Source organism: Dendropsophus ebraccatus, chromosome 4 (assembly GCF_027789765.1).
Source record: "Dendropsophus ebraccatus isolate aDenEbr1 chromosome 4, aDenEbr1.pat, whole genome shotgun sequence".
NCBI classification, from domain to species: Eukaryota; Metazoa; Chordata; class Amphibia; order Anura; family Hylidae; genus Dendropsophus; species Dendropsophus ebraccatus.
In genome coordinates, this window is record NC_091457.1 from 77900343 (window position 1) to 77919583 (window position 19241).

Here is a 19241-nt window from a genome sequence, read left to right on the forward strand (position 1 = left end):
AAAACTCTCACAATCTTCACTGATTACGTCCTATTTTGGGGTAGGTACATCGATGATGTCCTCATTCTATGGGACGGAGATGTACCTACCTTCAATGAGTTCGTCACCCGACTCAACAGCAATCACATTGGACTCACATTCACGAGTGAGATATACCCCAATCAGATTAACTTTCTTGATCTTACAATTAATATCGATACACAGGGAACCCTATCCACAAACATTTACCGGAAAGAGACAGCAATAAAAAGTTTTTTGCACTGGTCTAGTCATCATCCAGCCCCCCTTAAGAGGGGGATTCCGATTAGACAATATCTTCGGGCACAAAGAAATTGCTCTACAGAAACAGCGTTTCAAAATGAATGCGATAACCTATATCAACGATTCAGGGAAAAAGCGTACCCAAAAAAAAAAAATCCTTCACAAGGCCTATTTTAGAGCAAAAAATACTCCAAGACAGGAATTACTGATAAACTGGCCCACCAAGCCAAAATCCAAAACCATCATTAGATATATCGGTACATACGATGTGGCGCATTACGAGGTCACCAATATTATCAAGAAATTCTGGCCCCTTTTAACAGCAGATCCAGACATTCAGGACGCTATCTCACCTCACGCTAGCATCACCTATAGGAGAGGTAGGAACCTTAGGGACACCTTGGTGCACAGCCACTATATCCACTATACTAACACTAGCTGGCTCACATCCAAAACAATTGGCTCCTATCCCTGTGGCTCCTGTATGACAAATATATAAACATCACCAAAAGCTTCACTAATCCATACAATGGCAAGAAATTTGAAATAAGGGAGTACATTAATTGCCTAACATCCGGCATCATATATGCAATTAAATGCCCATGTGAACTTCTATACATAGGCAAGACAATACAGCCATTCAAAAAGAGGATATGCAAACACATCAGCGACATCAATGTCAAAACCAGTGCCAGCGTCAGTAGACACGTTCATGCACATCACAAAGGTGACCCAAGAGTCCTTAAATTTTGGGGCATTCAGGCATGTAAGCTGGGCCCCAGAAGAGGCAATCTCGATAAACTGCTACTTCAACAAGAGGCAAGGTGGATTAACCGTCTTAAAACCTTAACCTCATGGATTGAAAGAGGGTTTTACATTTACTCCGTTCCTATAAATAACCCAATTGCGAGGAAAACTTATATTACAATAAGTGATTTTAGGTCAATAGGGTCCTCCCCCCCCCCCCTTACTTTTATTATACATGAATCAATACACTGGCACCCTAAAACCCAAAAGTAGAGCATTACAAACGGGACTACAACCAATCTACAAATTAGATGGGCGCAACATATGCATACACTATATATACGATGGTAGGGGTACGAGTGTACGTTACAAAAATCTATAAATATACACGTAACTACAGAGATGGTTATGATATAAGCGTACGCATTAACAACGTACGACATGAGCGCATAATCAAGAAAAATATACGCATTAGCCTATTTAATAACATAACAAGTGGCTACTAAATCATATATATACATTTACTGGTAATAAAATCTCAAACCAGCCTAGTTCCTTTATACGCTCTACGTACATACAATTATCATACTTCAGTAAAAACGTACGAAAAAATCGAACGATTCTAAGTGGACAAACATGCGCACTTATTACCATCTCATGTAAAAATGACTGAAAAAATGACTAAGTGTCATGACATGCACATATCGATACCCACATTCAAAAATATAAACTAAGTCCCTAGACATGTGCATAGGTGTGTACGCAGTGAGATACGCTCTAAGTCCCCAGACATGCGCACTGAGTGAATCTAAAGATCTATGCTCTAAATCCCGCCGCATGCGTTCGATACCTACATTAAAAAATATAAACTAAGTCCCTAGACATGCGCATAGGAGTGTACGCAGTGAGATACGCTCTAAGTCCCGCCACATGCGTACGAAACAACACAACCAGTACGCATGCGTACGATTAGCCCGCGAACATTCGAAATCTATACGCCAATGAGCGCCTGAGTAGAAACATTCGAAACGAGGCTACAATCGAAACAGGTCGAGCCTCCAATGTTTACATTGGATCATCCTATCAGATGAATGACCTTTAAAAAAACTGGAAAAACGGGTGTCGGTGATTGGCTAAGGTCCCTATTTGACCCTAGGGTCGGCACTATAGGAATCCAGGCGAGGCTGACCCAAACTAGCCTGTACTTTGAAAAAGCCAGCGCGGGCTGGCGAAACATGTCAGTATGGCTGGGCTCATTTTAAACTTTTTAAATTATAGAATTTTTATTTTTCTTTTGCTTCCATAAAAAATAGAACGACAATATACATCTCAGTAACATCATGTATATAAATATTAGACTTTAAACCCCCCCCCCCCACCCATTCCCTCCCCCCCTGCCATGGAGTGAGGGAAAAAAAAAAAAAAAAAAAAAAAAAAAGAAATTATTAAATGATTAGCCATCATGAGTATACATCACATATGCCCTACTCACATTATTCTCTCACTAATAAAAGGGCTCAAACCGTTTAATACACCTCTCCCACATCTCTTTACTAAGGGGAACAGCACAAATCCAGTTACGAGAAATAACCAACCGGGCGAGGAATAGTAATCTCAAGATCTTTCTACGTACCTTTTTACCTGTTTTCAATCCTGTATCATCCCCTAATATAGCCAAAGCAGGACTATAGGGAATATCTATCTTTACTATTTTCTTAATCTCTTCATATACCTCCCTCCAGAACTTCTGAATTTCCCTACACGACCATATCATGTGAATAAAATCTGCCTCCGGAAACTCACATCTAGGACAATTACTATCCGACCATTTCTTTATTTTCTTTAATAATACTGGTGTAAAATAAATCCTATGTATTATGTTAAATTGTACCAGTCTGTGATTACCGGATTTAGATACTAAATTGACTCCAGAGAATATTCTGAGCCATTGATTATCTGTTAGCTTCCCAACCTCTTCCTCCCATTTCCCCCTGCTTCTTATTTCTATCCTCTCTCTACCCTTCAGTTGACCATATATATACGCTACCACCTTTTTCTCAATATTTTGTCTCATAATGCGATCAACTAAAAAATCACAATCAAAGAGCCCGTTCTTCAATATATTTAGCTTTTTTAACGCCGTCCCTAAACGGAAATAATCAAACCACAAACTCTCAGGCAGATCACATTCACCTTTTATAACCTCCCATTCTTTTACCTTTCCTCTATAGAAGACCTCCCCCATTTTTCTAATACCTCTGTTATCTAAACTTCTTATCACTCCCAACTTCCTCAGTTCCTCAAACCTAGTATTCCCCCAAATTGGAGTGAACTCAAACACCGACTTCAATCCCAGCACCTTTTTCATGGTCTCCCATGTTTTCCCTAGGGCTTGAATCATAGGCCAATCCTTTTTTCCCCCTACTTTCCAATATCCCCCCTCTAGGAACTCAAACTCCATATCCGACCTCTGTCCCATCTCTTCCCCAACTATCTTATAAAAATTAGTTTGTGTTCTATTTACCAACCAATACAACTGTGAGGCTAAAAAATATAACTTTAGATCTGGGAAAGCAAGACCCCCCATATTTTTGGGTTGACATAATACCTCTAATTTTAATCGGGCCCTCTTTCTACCCCATATCAAAGAATTGATCATAATTCTAATCCTTCTAAGGTGCTTTTCTGGGATCCAAATCGGTGCCGAGCCAAACACATACAGGAATTTGGGAAGACATATTGTTCTAAACAGTGTCATACGATCCATTCTAGAGATACACAACCTCTGCCATATCTTACATTTCCTCTCCACCTCCTCCATTACCACCTCTAAGTTTAATCGATTATATTCTCTAATATTCCTAGAAATTGCTATTCCCAAATAGTTGAATTTTGCCCCTTCCTCTAACACCTTCAACTGGGGAAAAGAGAAGTGCTGATTAACTCCCAAGGGCATAAGTATAGTCTTTGCCCAGTTTATTTTTAGGCCTGAGAATTTCCCTATCTTCCCAACCAACTCTATAATTTTTGGAACAGCAATAATTGGGTCCTTCAAGAAAAATAAAACATCATCTGCATAAAGGGACACCCTGTCCCCTCCCCCGCCCGCCCCAAACCCCTCAATATCACTATCCACTCTCACTAGATGAGCTAAGGGTTCAATACTAAGGGCGAAGAGGAGAGGGGAGAGGGGGCACCCCTGTCTAGTACCACGTGACAAAGAAAAAAAACCCGATACCATCTCATTAACTACCACCGCCGCCCTGGGATTTATATACAATAACTTAACCCATGAAACAAAACGTGGACCGAACCCATAACTATCCAGTACTCCCCACATATAGTCCCACTCCACCCTGTCAAACGCCTTAGTGGCGTCTAACGACAGGATGGAGTGGGACCCAGGCTCTCCCACCAACTGAACATTTTCAAACAACCTTCTAATATTGAACTTGGCCATACGGCCCGGTATAAATCCACATTGATCTCCATGAACCAAGTCACCCACCACTCTTTGCAGCCTATTTGCCAGGACTTTCGCCAATATTTTGGCATCCACATTCATCAGTGAAATAGGCCTGTACGCCTCTATATCTAATTCCTCTTTGCCTGGTTTCAATATCAGAGTGATGAGTGCTTCTTCCATGGATCTAGGCAAAGACCCCTCTGCCATTGAAACCTTTATAACCTCCAAAAGAATAGGGAGAAGACACTCACGATGTTTTATGTAGAGCTCATATGGGAGGCCATCCAAACCAGGTGCTGAGCTCTTCGGGGACTGATCCAACGCCCTTGAGAGCTCATCCAGCGTAACATCTGCTTCTAGCTCCTCTCTCTGGTCATCTGTCAATCTGGGAAGATCCAAACTATTCAAGAAACTTGCTAGATCCCATGAAGATTGTTCATATTCAGACGTATAAATTCCCTCATAGTAACCCATAAACTGATTCAATATCTCACTCTTTTGATTAATTATAGTTCCTTGCGGAGATCTTATCGCCTGTATATCCCTCTTATCTTTCTGCGTTTTAACTATAGCCATTAACCCTTTATTTGGTGACCCAGACCCCAAATATTTCTTTTTATCCACGAATGCTATCTGATTTTCGGCCTTTTCCAACAAAAATTGGTTAAGTTCTTGCTGAGCCACATCCAACTTCTCTCTATTACTACCAGAGCTGTCCATTACATATTCCTCCTCCTTTTCGCGCACACTACCCCTCAACACCCCCTCTCTCTCCCTAAATTTTTTCTTTAAATTACAAATTGCCCCGTAATATTTCCCCCTTATAACTGCCTTCAGTGTATCCCATACTACTTGATGTGACGCCGTGCTTACATTAATGTCCCAAATATCTCTTATCTCACCCTCCATTTGATCCAACCTCTCAAGTAAATTTAACCAATGTGCGTTTATTCTTATACTTCGTGTAACCATACTTTTCCCTGTGTCTATTTCAATCATAATAGGTGCGTGATCTGACAAGCTTCTCACTAAGTGTTTAATACTCATAATTCTTTGTACCAAATCCCCACTCACTAACCCCATATCTATCCTTGACATAACATTATTCGTTTTATTCCAGCAAGTGAACTCTTTTTTATAAGGATTCCTTTCCCTCCAGACATCCCGCAGCCCATGCTCTCTCACAGCATCGGCCAACTTGGATCTCATGGGGGGAAGACCTCCTTTGTGAACCCTAATCCTATCTAAATCCTCATCCATCACCCCATTAAAATCTCCGATCACAATGACCGGACAACCCACATAATTCTTAGTGAATAAAAAAAGATCTACCAATACCTGAATGCCAAAAGGAGGAGGAATATACACCGCAGCCAAAATGCATTCTAATTGATTTATCACACAATGTAAGAAGACGTAACGCCCTTCCCTATCCCTCTTTTGATTCAACAACCTCCAACCTATCTTTTTATGCACCAGGATAGCAACCCCTCTGGAATACCCCGAGAAGTGAGAGTAGTATTGTTCCGACCACCACAACCTACTCAATTTATACTCTGTTTCCTTAGTCAAATGTGTCTCATTAAGACAAACTATAGCCGGTAGGACATTCCTCAAATAGCTCATTACAGCTACACGCTTTCTTCTATCTCCCAATCCCCTGGTATTCCAGGCTATAATCTTAGTTCCCATTCAGTAAGACAGGGAGAGAGAGATATAGAAGAGAGAGAAGATAAAAGAGAGAAAAGAAAAAGAAAAAAAAAAAAAAAAAAAATGAAATAAAAAAAACAAACAAAAAACAACAAAAAAAAAAAAAACACCAAAAAACAACAAAAAAAAACCAAAAAAAAAAACACCCCACTCCATGGCAACCCCCCCCCCCTTCAAGTTGACTCGCGTACATAACCCGAGTCCCTTAACATGAGTATAACCCGTAAGTACCTCCCGATCTTTACACTATATATTCATACACCTTTTATATCAAGCCATGCAGTGGCCTCAGCAGCTGAACTAAAAAACCACACCTTCTCCTGATATACTACCCTAAGCTTTGCCGGAAATATCAGAGAGTATTGGATCTTCTTTAGCCGCAGTCTCTTCTTAATATTTATAAACTCTGCTCTTTTTTTTTGTGTTTCATGCGCATAATCTGGGAATAAAAACACCTTGTTGTTATTCAATTTAATCTCTCCTCTATCCCTAGCTTTCCTCAGGACTAACTCTCTATCCTGATAGGAGAGAAACTTCACTAGCATGGGCCGCGGTAGTCCCCCTGGTGGGGGGGGTTTAGCAGGGATCCTATGTGCCCTTTCCAATCTTATCTGAACAGTATCATCTTCATTCCCTACCACCGACCCCAACCATTTCTGCATAAAGTCCACAGTTCCCTTTCCTTCAGCTCCCTCTGGTAACCCTATTATCCTCAAGTTATTCTGTCTGGAGTAATCCTCCAGATCCACCATCCTTCTTTTCAAGCGATCATTCTCCTCTACCAGTTTTTTAACAACCCCCTGAACTTTTACCATATCATCTTCTAGAACACTTATCCTCCCCTCTGCTTCTACAAACCTCTCCCTAACTTTGTTTAAATCCTCTCTAAGCAGACCAATATCCGTACCAATTGCTCCCACTTGCTGCGCCAGGGTAGAAATAGAAACATCACATTTACCAATTGCTGACAGTACTTCCGCCAACCAAGCAGGTGCCTTTTCTCCCCCAACATTACCCTCTCCCTCTTTGTCAGACAGGGGATCTATCCCCCCTCTCTCCAACCCTTTCACTTTACCCATTGTGGGGGAGTTAAACAATTTATCAATTTTCCCAGAACTTTTCCTTGCATCCTGCTTGGGGCTCCCTCCTTTCAAACTTTTCTTTGTCGCCATTTCCCCTCCCCCTCTGTGCTAACTAGCACCAGATGGGGATGGAAAAGGTTGTAAATATTAGGGGCTCAAAGAGCAGTTGTACACTCCTCACACCGGGCTGCAGCCCACAAAACTATACCCCTTACAGGAGTGTAAGACCAGGAGGATTAACTTGCCAAAAAAAAAAAACCCACCAACCAAAAAAAAAAAAAAAAATTTCAATTCATTCAACTGTGAGGTCTAAATTGCACATAAATATCTTCAATACTGCAATAAGTCCGCAAATATGGTTTCATCAACAGGGATAGATGTTAAATATTTCCTCCACAGCTTAGAACAGAGCCCCAGGGCACTTAGTTTACCGGGCTATTGTACACCCTGTCCACCCAACAGTTCAAAGTTATTAATATTATTAAACCTCAGGGTGCGCAACTAGAGATCTGACATCAAGCTATTAATTTAGCCGTACCGCGTCAATAAATCAGTCCACTAAGCCAAATCCTGCACTGGGGAATCCACCTAAAAAGGAAGAAAGTTAGTTCATCAATAGGGGTGTTAGTCTTGCCAGGAATAGTTCATCCACTTATTCGGCAGCCCAGAGGTTCACTATCTGTACACCAGCCACAATGACTACTGCATATGCCGGCTTTAAGGTAATTCTCTCTACATACACCAGCGAGCACCTCCACATTTAGTACCCTCTATTTGATAATATCGAGATCCACTTGCAGGAGCCAGCAATAGCCTCTCTTTAATTAGTGTGTTAGTTCAACATCCAACAGTCACACACAGTGGCCAGTGTTAATGCCGACTTCAAGGAGCAGCCCTTTACAGTGTCAACCTTTAGCTTACAGGACAGCGCTCCTTCAGCACAGCAAGCAAAGAACCAGTTTCATTGGGGAAGTTTTACCATCCGCCGATACACTGCTCTCTCACCGCAGCCCGGCGTTCAGCTACACAGCCGCTTATCTGAGACATGCTGCCACCATGCCCCAGCGTTACTTTCCTCTTCCCCACCTGTATCAAATCAGTCCACCGAACCAAATCCTGCACAGGGGAATCCACCTGTATCACAGGCTTCTGGAGATCCGCAGAACACACTGCCACCGTGCCCCTCTCCAGCCTCCGCACAGCCCCCGTACTCAGGTCTGACACTTATTCCAGCCCGGATTCTCAAGGGCTTCTCACTTCTATGCCACTGTCCTAGTAGAGAAGCCCATACGCTCTCCGTCACCGAGCTCCACACCCATCCACGCACCGCCGCGGCTTGAAGCCTGCTCTCACCCGGCCCCACTACCGTCAGCTTGCGTGGACTATCTTCTCCGTTTTTTTCGCGGCGTTCACCCTCCTCGTGTCACTGTATCTCCGCATCCGCCACACCTCGTCCGCTCACCATTCCTGGCTATAGGAGGTAACGGTCTTCCCTCCACACTGTCACTGCCACGGAGTAGGAAAGAGCCCCTTGGCGCTGCTCCAAATCGCACCTGCCCGGGCTCAGCTTCAATCCCGGCCAGACATCTCCTCAGCCAGCGGCCAAACACAGTCAGCCACAAGACCCAGCATGGCTCCAGATCAGAGAGGTACGCTACGGGGAGGCGTGTCTTAGCTCCGCCTCATACTCCTCCCCCCTCATTTTAAACTTTGTTCTTGTGACTGATAGCGGTTCTGCTTGACTCTGTGGTCTGACAGTATACAGTTAGGAATAGTGAGCGTGTACAAAATCGCTCTGTAGCTGACAAGTTAGTGAGGGCTTTCTAGCCACCCACTGTCAGCACCACGATTGTCTGTCAGACGAACTGCTATCTTATTCTCCACAGAGGGTCAATTGTATTGGGGTGTTTTGTGCTTCTCCCCAGATACATAGTAAATTCGAAAATTTCTTTGACCCTCTTGGAGATCGGCACTATTAGTGCCGGAATCCCATGCTAGGACTGCTGAGCGACGGTAGCCTTCAATGTGCACTCAGCACGGCACCGCAATCAGCAACCCCTGATGGAATCAATTATCACAAGACAAATTTTAAATTCACTTATTGTATATAACCACGGGGAATTTGATACATTAAAAGTTAAATTTTAGACCAGTGGGAAAATGGTATAAATTCTAGCTTGCTGGAAACTGTCTGGACTATTGACTCTATACCTCCCACATGGTAGGGGTCACAATAATATACTAAAGGGTTCACATTTCTAGGCCGAAAGTGTGAGTGGCAAAAGTTTTGGATGTGGAATGAGAATATTCATGCTGTCTATGGGGGACCCTCAGCAATTTTCATTTGCTATAAGTGTTCGTTTACTCAACTCATCTTTAAAGGCAGTGGGAGTTAAGCAGAACATTTAAAATAACTTACTTGGTTGTTTTGGCTGCTAACCACCCCAAGCTGCAGCAGACAGGCCTAAGGGGGCACCTCATCTCAGCATAAGTGCAGGTCCCAGAGGTGAGAACCACATTTATGGCATTTCCTGTGGATATGCACAGTACAAGCACATGGTAACTCCTCTCTTATTTCATCCACATGTAGGTATCGATCATTCCTCGAGGGAAAGGCTTAGGTTATGCACAATACCTACCTAAGGAACAATATCTGTACTCCAAGGAACAGTTATTTGACCGGATGTGCATGATGCTAGGGGGCCGTGTAGCTGAACAGATCTTCTTTGGTCGTATTACAACTGGCGCACAGGATGACCTGAAAAAGGTCACACAGACTGCATATGCACAGGTCAGGGCCAATTCTACATAATATTTTTCTTTTATTTCTTAATAGTTTTCACTACATGTGGGTAATATGTTTGATTCACATTCTACAGAATTTACTGCAGTTTGTTCTTGCAGATCGTGACGTTTGGAATGAGCAAGAAGTTGGGACAGGTGTCATTTGACCTTGGACGTCAGGGGGAAATGATTGCAGATCGGCCCTATAGTGAAGCAACAGCAGAGCTTATTGACCAGGAGGCCAGGGACCTCATCAGCTCAGCTTACGACAGAACCGTGGAGTTGATTACTCAATGCAGGGAGCAGGTGGAAAAGGTAAACTGTCATGGGGTCTGTGTGCTCAGCATCTGTTTATTGATATCCAAAGATGACAAAAGCCAGTGGTGTTCATTCGTGGGGTAATGTACATAGAGGAGATAAACCAATATTGGATAAACAGCAATCATTTCCAGCCCTACGCTCTACTTTGAGCAATAAATTTAATTGTTTACTGCCAACAGGTTGGGAAGCAGTTGCTGGAAAAGGAAGTCTTAGAAAAATCCGACATGATCAATCTATTGGGTCCTAGACCTTTCCCTGAGAAGTCCTCTTATGAAGAGTTTGTAGAAGGGACAGGTAGCTTTGAAGAGGACACATCGTTACCTGAAGGATTAAAAGACTGGAATCAAGAGACATCTAAAGACTCTGATACAACAAAACAGTGAACCAGCACCTACCTCATTCTCTGACATGGACCTATGAGTATATTGCTCAGCTAATAAGGCATAATCTCAGGGGGAACAACCAAGAAAACAGTGGGCCAATTTTCTTAGTTTTTTTTAGACTACCTAGGACCATACCATTAGTGCCTCAGCAACAGCCACAAAGTATGGAATCCAATGTTGGTCTAATGTTGGCATTGAGTTCAGAGGGCTTGCTGTGTTACATACAGTGTTTGCCTATTTTTACTCTCCTATGTACCTAAATTATTGATGATGTTACTTCTGCATCCATGGTGTTGAGTCACATTGGGGGTTTTTTTTCAAGCAAGGCTAATGGGGGGGGGGGGGGGTTTATTTACACTACAATTCCACTAAATAGGTGGCGCTGTAAGTGTATAGCTACCCATTGCAACTCAATATTTCCATTTGAGAATGCTGTATAAAGCACAGGGGTTTCCATTATGCAACAAACTCCTCTCATGCTCACTCTATGCTAGAAACAAAAAAAGGAGGGTAAAGGGTGGATCTACCCACAAGAACTTGTGAGGTAATAATTGTGAGTGGGCTGTACCACAGTATTAATATATGGTTTAGTCAGCAGTATAGGTTTTTTTGCTGACTAGATCATATATTGATACTGTGGTACAGCCCACTCACAGTTATGATCCCTAGTAGGTATCCTGTAACCTAAAACCCTGGTCCATGAGATGTGTTTGTTATTTTGGCTCATTCAAGTAATTGGCAAAGAAGGAGTGGTGCTGTCTCTGAAAGTCAGCAATTATGTTTTTTGATCTTGTATACCCCAAGTCCATAGGGAGTGGTTATATTATTTAGGATATAATATGAGAATGGGAAAGATTCTTTGCTTTGACAGCTGAGTAGAATGAGCGTTGGAAAGTGTTCAGCAGGTGGAGACATTGAGCACAGGAGAAAGCTCCTGTCACTTGTAGTAGGAGTTTTTTGGTGCTTGTGTTGATCAGAATATGAGGGCCCCTTACAAGGCCAATTTGGGCCTCACAGCTTGAATGTCTAATTTGCCAGATTCTAAAATCTCTTAAAGGGAATCATTTAGCTGCAGACATCATTGGATGGCTGTTAAGATATAAAAGTAAACCTTACCTTGAATTAGTGGTAATTGCCAAAATTATAAAATAGCTTTTTCATTTTTTAGCCAAGGTGAAGGTTTGCCCCGCCTCCTTGACTGCATCTAGGACATTTTTTACCAACCATAATGTATAACCTATAATGTATACCCTCATTTGTTATGCCAAGACTACGCTCTCCTGTAGCTAAAAACGCTGCAAGTTTTCTCTCTGGATTTTTAGACTAAACATCTGCCATTCAGTACCAACAAAGAGTACCAAACAAACCTTTTAAATAAATCTAATCTTACAGAAAATGTCTGTGCAAAACAAACATAGTGGTGCAGATTTCTAAAATCACAGCATCTCAATTTTTGAAATAGGCAGGTTGTGAATTTGTTGTATTAAAGGTATTTTCCTACGTATGTGATGTCCACAGAACCCATAACTTACGATCCTGAGGTAAATGTCATATTCATGGCTACTGAAACTAGAAATATATATACACACTTCCATAACCAAACCATTAGTCCAAACAATTAGAAGTTGACCAACTTCAACTTTATGACCTCTTTTGTACTGATCTTGAGTAAAGCCCCTATTACATGGGCCGACAGGAGCAAAGAAGTGCTGTGAGCGCTCGTTTGCCTCTCGTTCCCCGCTCGCTGTCGCCGCCATTACACGCGGCAGCAGCGAGCGGGTGAGTCCGGGGAGGGCCGGGGGAAGCTGCGGGTGGGCTGCCCTGGTGATCGCTGATCGTCCAGGCAGCTCGTACTCGTAGGATATAGCAGCAGTCTGCTGCTGCCGCCGCACCTACTCCACGGAGCGGCGGCAGCAGATCACTGCTATATAAGTCGTTTGTCTTTCAACATGTTGAAAGACAAATGACTTCAACGATCAGCCAACATGAACGATGTCGGCTGATCGTTGCCTCTTATTCCACGGGACGTCTATCGGCCGTTAAGGCCGAATATGGACGATAATCTTTCCATAGAAAGATTATCTGACTGTTTCTGGCTTCTGGCTTTGGCTTCATATCTTCGGCAGATAATCTGTCAGATAATCTTTCTGTATAAATGGACCCTACCCTGTTAAATAGGCCCCGTGATTTTCAGTGAACAAACAAACAATTGTCATCTGATTGTATTTTTTAAGTAGGTAAAAAAAAAAAAACCTTGTTTGTTGGCTGGACATTCCCTTGTATGATAAAGGAAGGATGACCAATAATGATGGAAGTAGAGTGCTGCTTGAACCAGCATGATCCAGTGATTGCGTGGCCCTACATGCATGCTACTCTAGCCATGTAATAGGCTCCTTTTAATGAGTGCCAATCTGCATGACTGCCACTCGCATTAGCCAGCAGTGTACAACCACCCTTAGATGTAGTTCAGTTTGGTTTTTTGTTTTAGTTTTTTTTCTAGTTTGAAATGTCTGGGAATAAAAACAAGCTTAGGCTGTTAACACATCGGGCATTTTTTTTTTTAAACTTCCACTTCAGTTTTTTATCTAAGACTAAGGGTGGGTCTACACGTACCATATCCACAGCAGATTTGATGCTGCGAGTTCGCAGTGAAATCTGCTGCAGATACGTTCCCTGTCATTTTCAATGAGAAGGCATACTCACAGCGGGATTGTCAATGCGTGTAAAACAGACACTTATTAGTTGCTATGGGCAGTTTACACTAGTTTCCATTTTTGCACACTTGAAAACTCTGGACTTCATAATTTCTCTTGTGCTGATCCTGAGTTACAACATATATTACACTCCAGAGCTACATTCAGAGTTTGGCACTTTAGTAAACGGTTGTTTGAGCCCACAAGCTTGGTGGGACCCAGATAACTGTCTAAAGTGTAGGGAGGCCTTAAAGAAAATGTTGGGGGAAAGCTGGGTCGGTCATGTTGTATTTCAACTGCTCAACCCTGTTCTCAGAGAGAGACTTTCTGGCATCAGCTTACCACTTCTCTCGGCATACCACAGGTGTCAAATCTGCAGCTCTCCAGCTGTTGCAAAACTACAAAGCTTTTCCTTGGCTGTCCAGGCACGATGAAAGCTGTAGTTTTGCAACAGCTGGAGGAGCACAGGTTTGAAATCTGCATCTTAAACCATACGAAATGTTCATACATATGGCGGGATCAGAAGCGTTAGCTGTCGGCTGAGTGTAAGATTCATTGTGTATGGACATCTTTTTATAGCTAAAATCTCCCAGTATTTGTTGTTGGCTAAATGTCTATACAGGTTTTGCTTTGGATGTTCTATTCTGAACAGTAATCTAATGCAGGATAAAGGATAACTTCTCCGCTACATTGAACTCTTGCTGTTAGGGGTGCATCTGATAAGCTTGTTGACTGTTTTCAATAAGGACCAGCAGAATTTGAATGCAGCTCTGATATTTATTTCCTATGTTCTTACAGTTAAGGGGGCTCCATTCTTAATGTACCACTTTACTGCTGTATGTGGCCTTACATGTACTCTTGTTTAAGCTTCTCTGAACATTTTTCCCCCCATTTATCCTGTTCTTCTATTTCAGCAGCTTGGTTTTAAACCTTGTAAATCCCATTCCTGAAGTGTGCAGGGATGGGGTTACAAAACTCCTCCCAGGCAGGAATTAATTGCATATACAGTAAAAGTCCCTTGAGCCTAATCATCCTCATGCTGGAGCCCCTTTGCTTGTAGTGAATAATACATAGAAGCCTTTTCTGCGTAAGGTTGGAGCCTCTGATAACTAGTCAGCCCCACTTTGTAACAAGAGCAATTTCCTTCATTGTAGTGTCACTCGGGCCTTCTGCTCCTGTTGAGTCATTCATAAATAAATCATCCCTTCCCTTCAGACACAAGAATCGTCCTCTCCTCCACAGCACAACTGCAAATTATTTATAAGAGCCAATGGCTCTGCTTTTTCCCGGCTTTTATTTTATCTAAATGGATGAGCAAGAACAATAGAGGATATCCCAGGCTTTCACTGTATCACAGCAATGGTGCAGGGAAGAGGGGAAGCCAGAGGCCCACAACACAAGCATTGTACAGGTCCCAAGCCACGCTTGTCACCAGCCAACACCGTTGATTTATTCACTGTTAATTCTCACACATTGTGCAATAGCTTTTATAGACAGTTGCTTCCAAACTTGTCACTGAAAGGTGCCAAGTCAATGCGGATGGAGATTGCAAAAGATCTTATTCTGTTCCAGATTTGCTTCTTGGATGCTGATGCATTTTGGCAGGAAATAATCTCCATTTCCTCCTCTGATTCATAAAATTTATTAGACAAGCAGTATATCAAGTGTATAAAATAGTGGTACAGAATAAATTATGTAATGACAGAAGAGTGAGTACAGCTCTGGTGGTGACTAAAGGATAAGACATGCAGGGATGGTTGAAAAAACAAAACAAAACAGAAGGTGCAACAGCAACACACAGGTGCAAGGGCTTACCGTATATACTCCTCCCAGCGTACACACGGTAAACACCTGCTCTGTAGATATTAAAAAGAGGAATTTAGCAAACTATTTCATCAGAATGTACCATGTCACCAACGTTAAGGTGTTCTCAGAGACATGGACCTTCTCTAGCATTTTCACGCTAGCAATGGCCTCTCCTGGGCTGAATAAGCCTACAACTGGGCAGATAGGAGCCCTTGCACCTGTGGGTTGCTGTTGCACCTTCTGTTTTTTTGTCTATACTTAAGCCACAAGCAGCGTGCAACCTGTAGTGTGAACAGAGTCATAGATGTGCTGCCAATTTTTTCCTTTTTTTTTATGCAGGGATTATTTTCATGAACATCCCTACTAAACCAATAATCTGTATTTTTTACAAATCCATAAAAAGTTGAAAGATGATAGTTAAAAAGTTGGGAATGATAAAAATAATACTTCAGTATCATTCGCAAATTATAGATGCTTCCATAGAGTTCTATGAGTATAACAGAGCCGTAAAATTACGGAATGTGTGGACAGCCCAATAAAAATTAATGGGCCCTAAAGTTGTCCGTAATTGCGAATCCACATTTGCAGACAAACATATTGAACATGTGAATAAGGCCTCAGTGTTTGGTGCTGATAAGGGCACCACTGCATCCTGCACAGATGTTTTGGGACATTCAGCTGTCACAAATCACTATAGTGCTGCTTTACACTGAAGTAGCAGAGGTGCCCTAGGCAGGGCCAACCTTAGGGTAGATGGCGCCCTGTGGGGAATTTGCTTTGGTGCCCTGCTCCCCTTCCCCCCCAGAAACAGCAGGACATGGGACCAAAATGTATACAGGGATGCACTGTTATTCATTTCTATCACCCACATTAACCCTTGAAGGACATACTCTAAGGGTCCATTTACCCAGAAAGATTATCTGACAGATTGCCAAAGATTTGAAGCCAAAGCCAGGAATGGATTTGAAAAGAGGAGAAATCTCAGGCTTTCCTTTATGACCTGATCTCTGTTTATTGTCTGTTTCTGACTTTGGCTTCAAATCTTTGGCAGATAATCTGTCAGATAATCTTTCTGTGTAAATGGACCCTTATGGTGCATTTACACAGAAAGATTTATCTGACAGATTTTGGAAGCCAAAGCCAGGAATGGATTTGAAAAGACGATGGATCCCAGTCTTTCCTTCATGACCTGATCCCTGTTTATAGTCTCTTCCTGGTTTTGGCTTCAAAGATCTATCAGATAAATCTGTCTGTGTAAACACACCATTATGCTAAGTTTACACGAGGCGATTATTGGCCCAATCGTACGGTTAACGATTTCGAAGTAACGATTTTTTTTTTTTTATAACGATCAGCGTTTAGACGGTACGATATATCGTACGGAAAAATCTTTTGCGATCATACGCCCGCAGCCCGCCCCCCGCTCAACCGCAGCCCACTGCGCCGCCCTGATCGCCACCCCCGCCGCTCCGATCGCCCCCCCCCGCCGCCGCTCCGATCGCCGCCGCGGCCAAGAACATACGTTACCTGCTCCGCGCAGCAGGTCTTCGGACATCCCCGACTCCCCTCTTCAGCGCACTGATTGGCTGAAGGGGAGCCGTTTGAAATTCCCGGCTCCCCTCTTCAGCCAATGAATGCACGGCAGCACTGATTGGCTGAAGGGGAGCCGTTTGAAATTCCCGGATCCCCTCTTCAGCCAATCAGTGCTGCGTTGCATTGATTGGCTGAAGAGATGAGTCGGGAATTTCAAATGGCTCCCCTTCAGCCAATCAGTGCTGAAGAGGAGTACTGATTGGCTGAAGAGGAGCCGTTTGAAATTCCCGGCTCATCTCTTCAGCCAATCAGTGCGCTGAAGAGGGGAGCCGGGGATGTCCGAAGACCTGCTGCGCGGAGCAGGAAACGTATGTTCTTGGCCGCATCGGTAGGGGCGATTGGAGCGGCAGCGGGGGGGGGTGGCGATTGGAGCGGCGGCGGGGGAGGTGATCGGGGCGGCGGGGGTGGTGATCGAGCTGGCGCAGGGGGCTGCGGATGAGCGGAGATGTTAAAAGATCAAAGTGAACGATTTTTCGATCGTTCGCCGCTTTTACACGTACGATTATCTTTCAAATTCGATCGTTATCGCGAAAATTCGCCCGATAATCACTCCGTGTAAACGTAGCATTAGTCTTCTCTGCACACAATATAATGCCCTGAAAGTGACAAACACCTTACCAATAATACCACTAAATAATATCACCACACCTTGACCACTATCACTACAGACCCTATAAGATTGAACAGTTATATCCAGTGAGTCTCCTCTGATCAAAGTTGTTCACTTTTTCTCCATCCAGCCCAGGCCACCTTAAAGTCTTCTCCTGGCCATTAATCTTCTTATCAGAATCTGCCAGTGAAACATTTTAGGCTCCTTCCTGTGCATCCCCCATATGGTATCTGCCCTACCACCCTGTGCAGCCCCCACATATGATTTTAACTCAATCCTCCCCCCGGTGAGTGCCCTCTGAATTTCCTTTCTATTTATGCATTGAATGGACAGTGTCTATTGCTATGTAGAGTGAGCACCCCGTTGCACCTGGTAAACCCTGTTTGGCATTTTTAATAGAGTAGTGCCGGTCTCTCTTTCTATATGAGTTTTTGGTTACTGGAATGAATACACCTGCTGATGCTGCTGCTGTTATATTATCTATTTCTTAGCACTGAGAAGTGCTTTGGATTCAGAGATGACTTTTTTGCTTGATCTTAGCCCTGAAAAGGACTTTTGGGTTCTGTAGTAAGCCTGCCTGACCAAAACGCTACTAAAACCTCTCTCTCCCTGCTCCAAGATCTTTCCCTGGCTAGGCTGAAAGCGCATCTACGGTCGAGAGGCGAGAGCCAAGTATTTAAAATTCGAGGTCATGTGGTTCAGCCATTCAATGAGGGTAGACACCGTTCTTGTGATGCGTGCGTACTCCCAGGGTCCCTCACAGCCTCCCTGCATAGTGATTGGATTAAAAAAGATGGGAGGGCTTTCAAATGTTTCCCACATATTCGCCATACTATTCGATTGAATTCAAATACCGCAATATTCGATCGAATAACGTCTCGATCGAATCATACCAACTCATCTCTAATAAGCATTCATTGCAATACATACAATACTAGCAATCACACATAGTACATATTAGCCCCTTTTTCACACCAACATGTATACAGCTAATTTACAAACTACAGCCCTTTCATGCTTATATTCATAATGCCATCACCTCAGTGACTGCCACACAAGACTGGCACCAACATTCCTAACACATGGCAGGATAGCGTGGGCAGAGTGGCACAGTTAATTAGGATTATCTCTTTTTCCAGAATGAGCTCAGCTTTTTTCCAGTTCCATTATAAACAAAAGGTGCAATTGAGATAACGGTGGGGGGAGTTCCCCATGGTTTCTGGGTGTTGCACTGCTTGCTGGAAGCTAGAAAGTATCCAGACATCCACCTTTTCTCCGTTCTTGCGCTTTCCTCCACTTCTGGGCACCACTGCAGACAATATTCTCCCACAGCTTGACACCAGGATGTGAGATGTGGTATAAGCTCTGTAAGCAAGTGCCAATTTAGCAGATCAGTGCTCACTTACACAGTGGGTTGGGCCATATCATGTTGCTTTAGGCAAGTTTCAGACTAGCATAATAAAGACACAACTAGCTTGACCACAGGTCTAAAGACGAGGACAGGTCCCTGTAGTGGTTTCAGTTTAGGTCATTGCAGACTTGCTTCTGTAATATGCAAAATGCACTAAATAGGCAACAGGAACTGAAAAATCTATGTTTCCAGCAGACACGCTAACATTTGCAGAAAATGCCAGGCATTCTTTTTATTTCTAGTGGGTCAAATCGCTGCCAGCGCCAGCCTTAGATCAATAAAAGCACCATTATCCAACAGGGACTTAGTTGAGAAGCAGGAAACAAATGAGAATTACACATGAATGTTAATGATCTTCAGAATGAGGAATAGAT

The 19241-nt window shown here is 43.0% G+C and overlaps 1 protein-coding gene across 1 annotated transcript in view; it reads left to right on the forward strand.

Annotated features, from left to right (window-relative positions):
- The window catches only part of LOC138788325 (mitochondrial inner membrane m-AAA protease component AFG3L1-like), a 33384-nt gene extending 21128 nt beyond the window's left edge, over positions 1-12256 (forward strand). Inside the window, exons 14-16 of the mRNA XM_069966084.1 lie at positions 9857-10057; positions 10171-10365; positions 10551-12256. Coding sequence (XP_069822185.1) covers positions 9857-10057; positions 10171-10365; positions 10551-10754 — 600 coding nt within the window. The 3' untranslated portion in view covers positions 10755-12256. The remainder of the gene's footprint in view (positions 1-9856; positions 10058-10170; positions 10366-10550) is intronic.
- The last annotated feature ends 6985 nt before the right edge of the window (positions 12257-19241 follow it).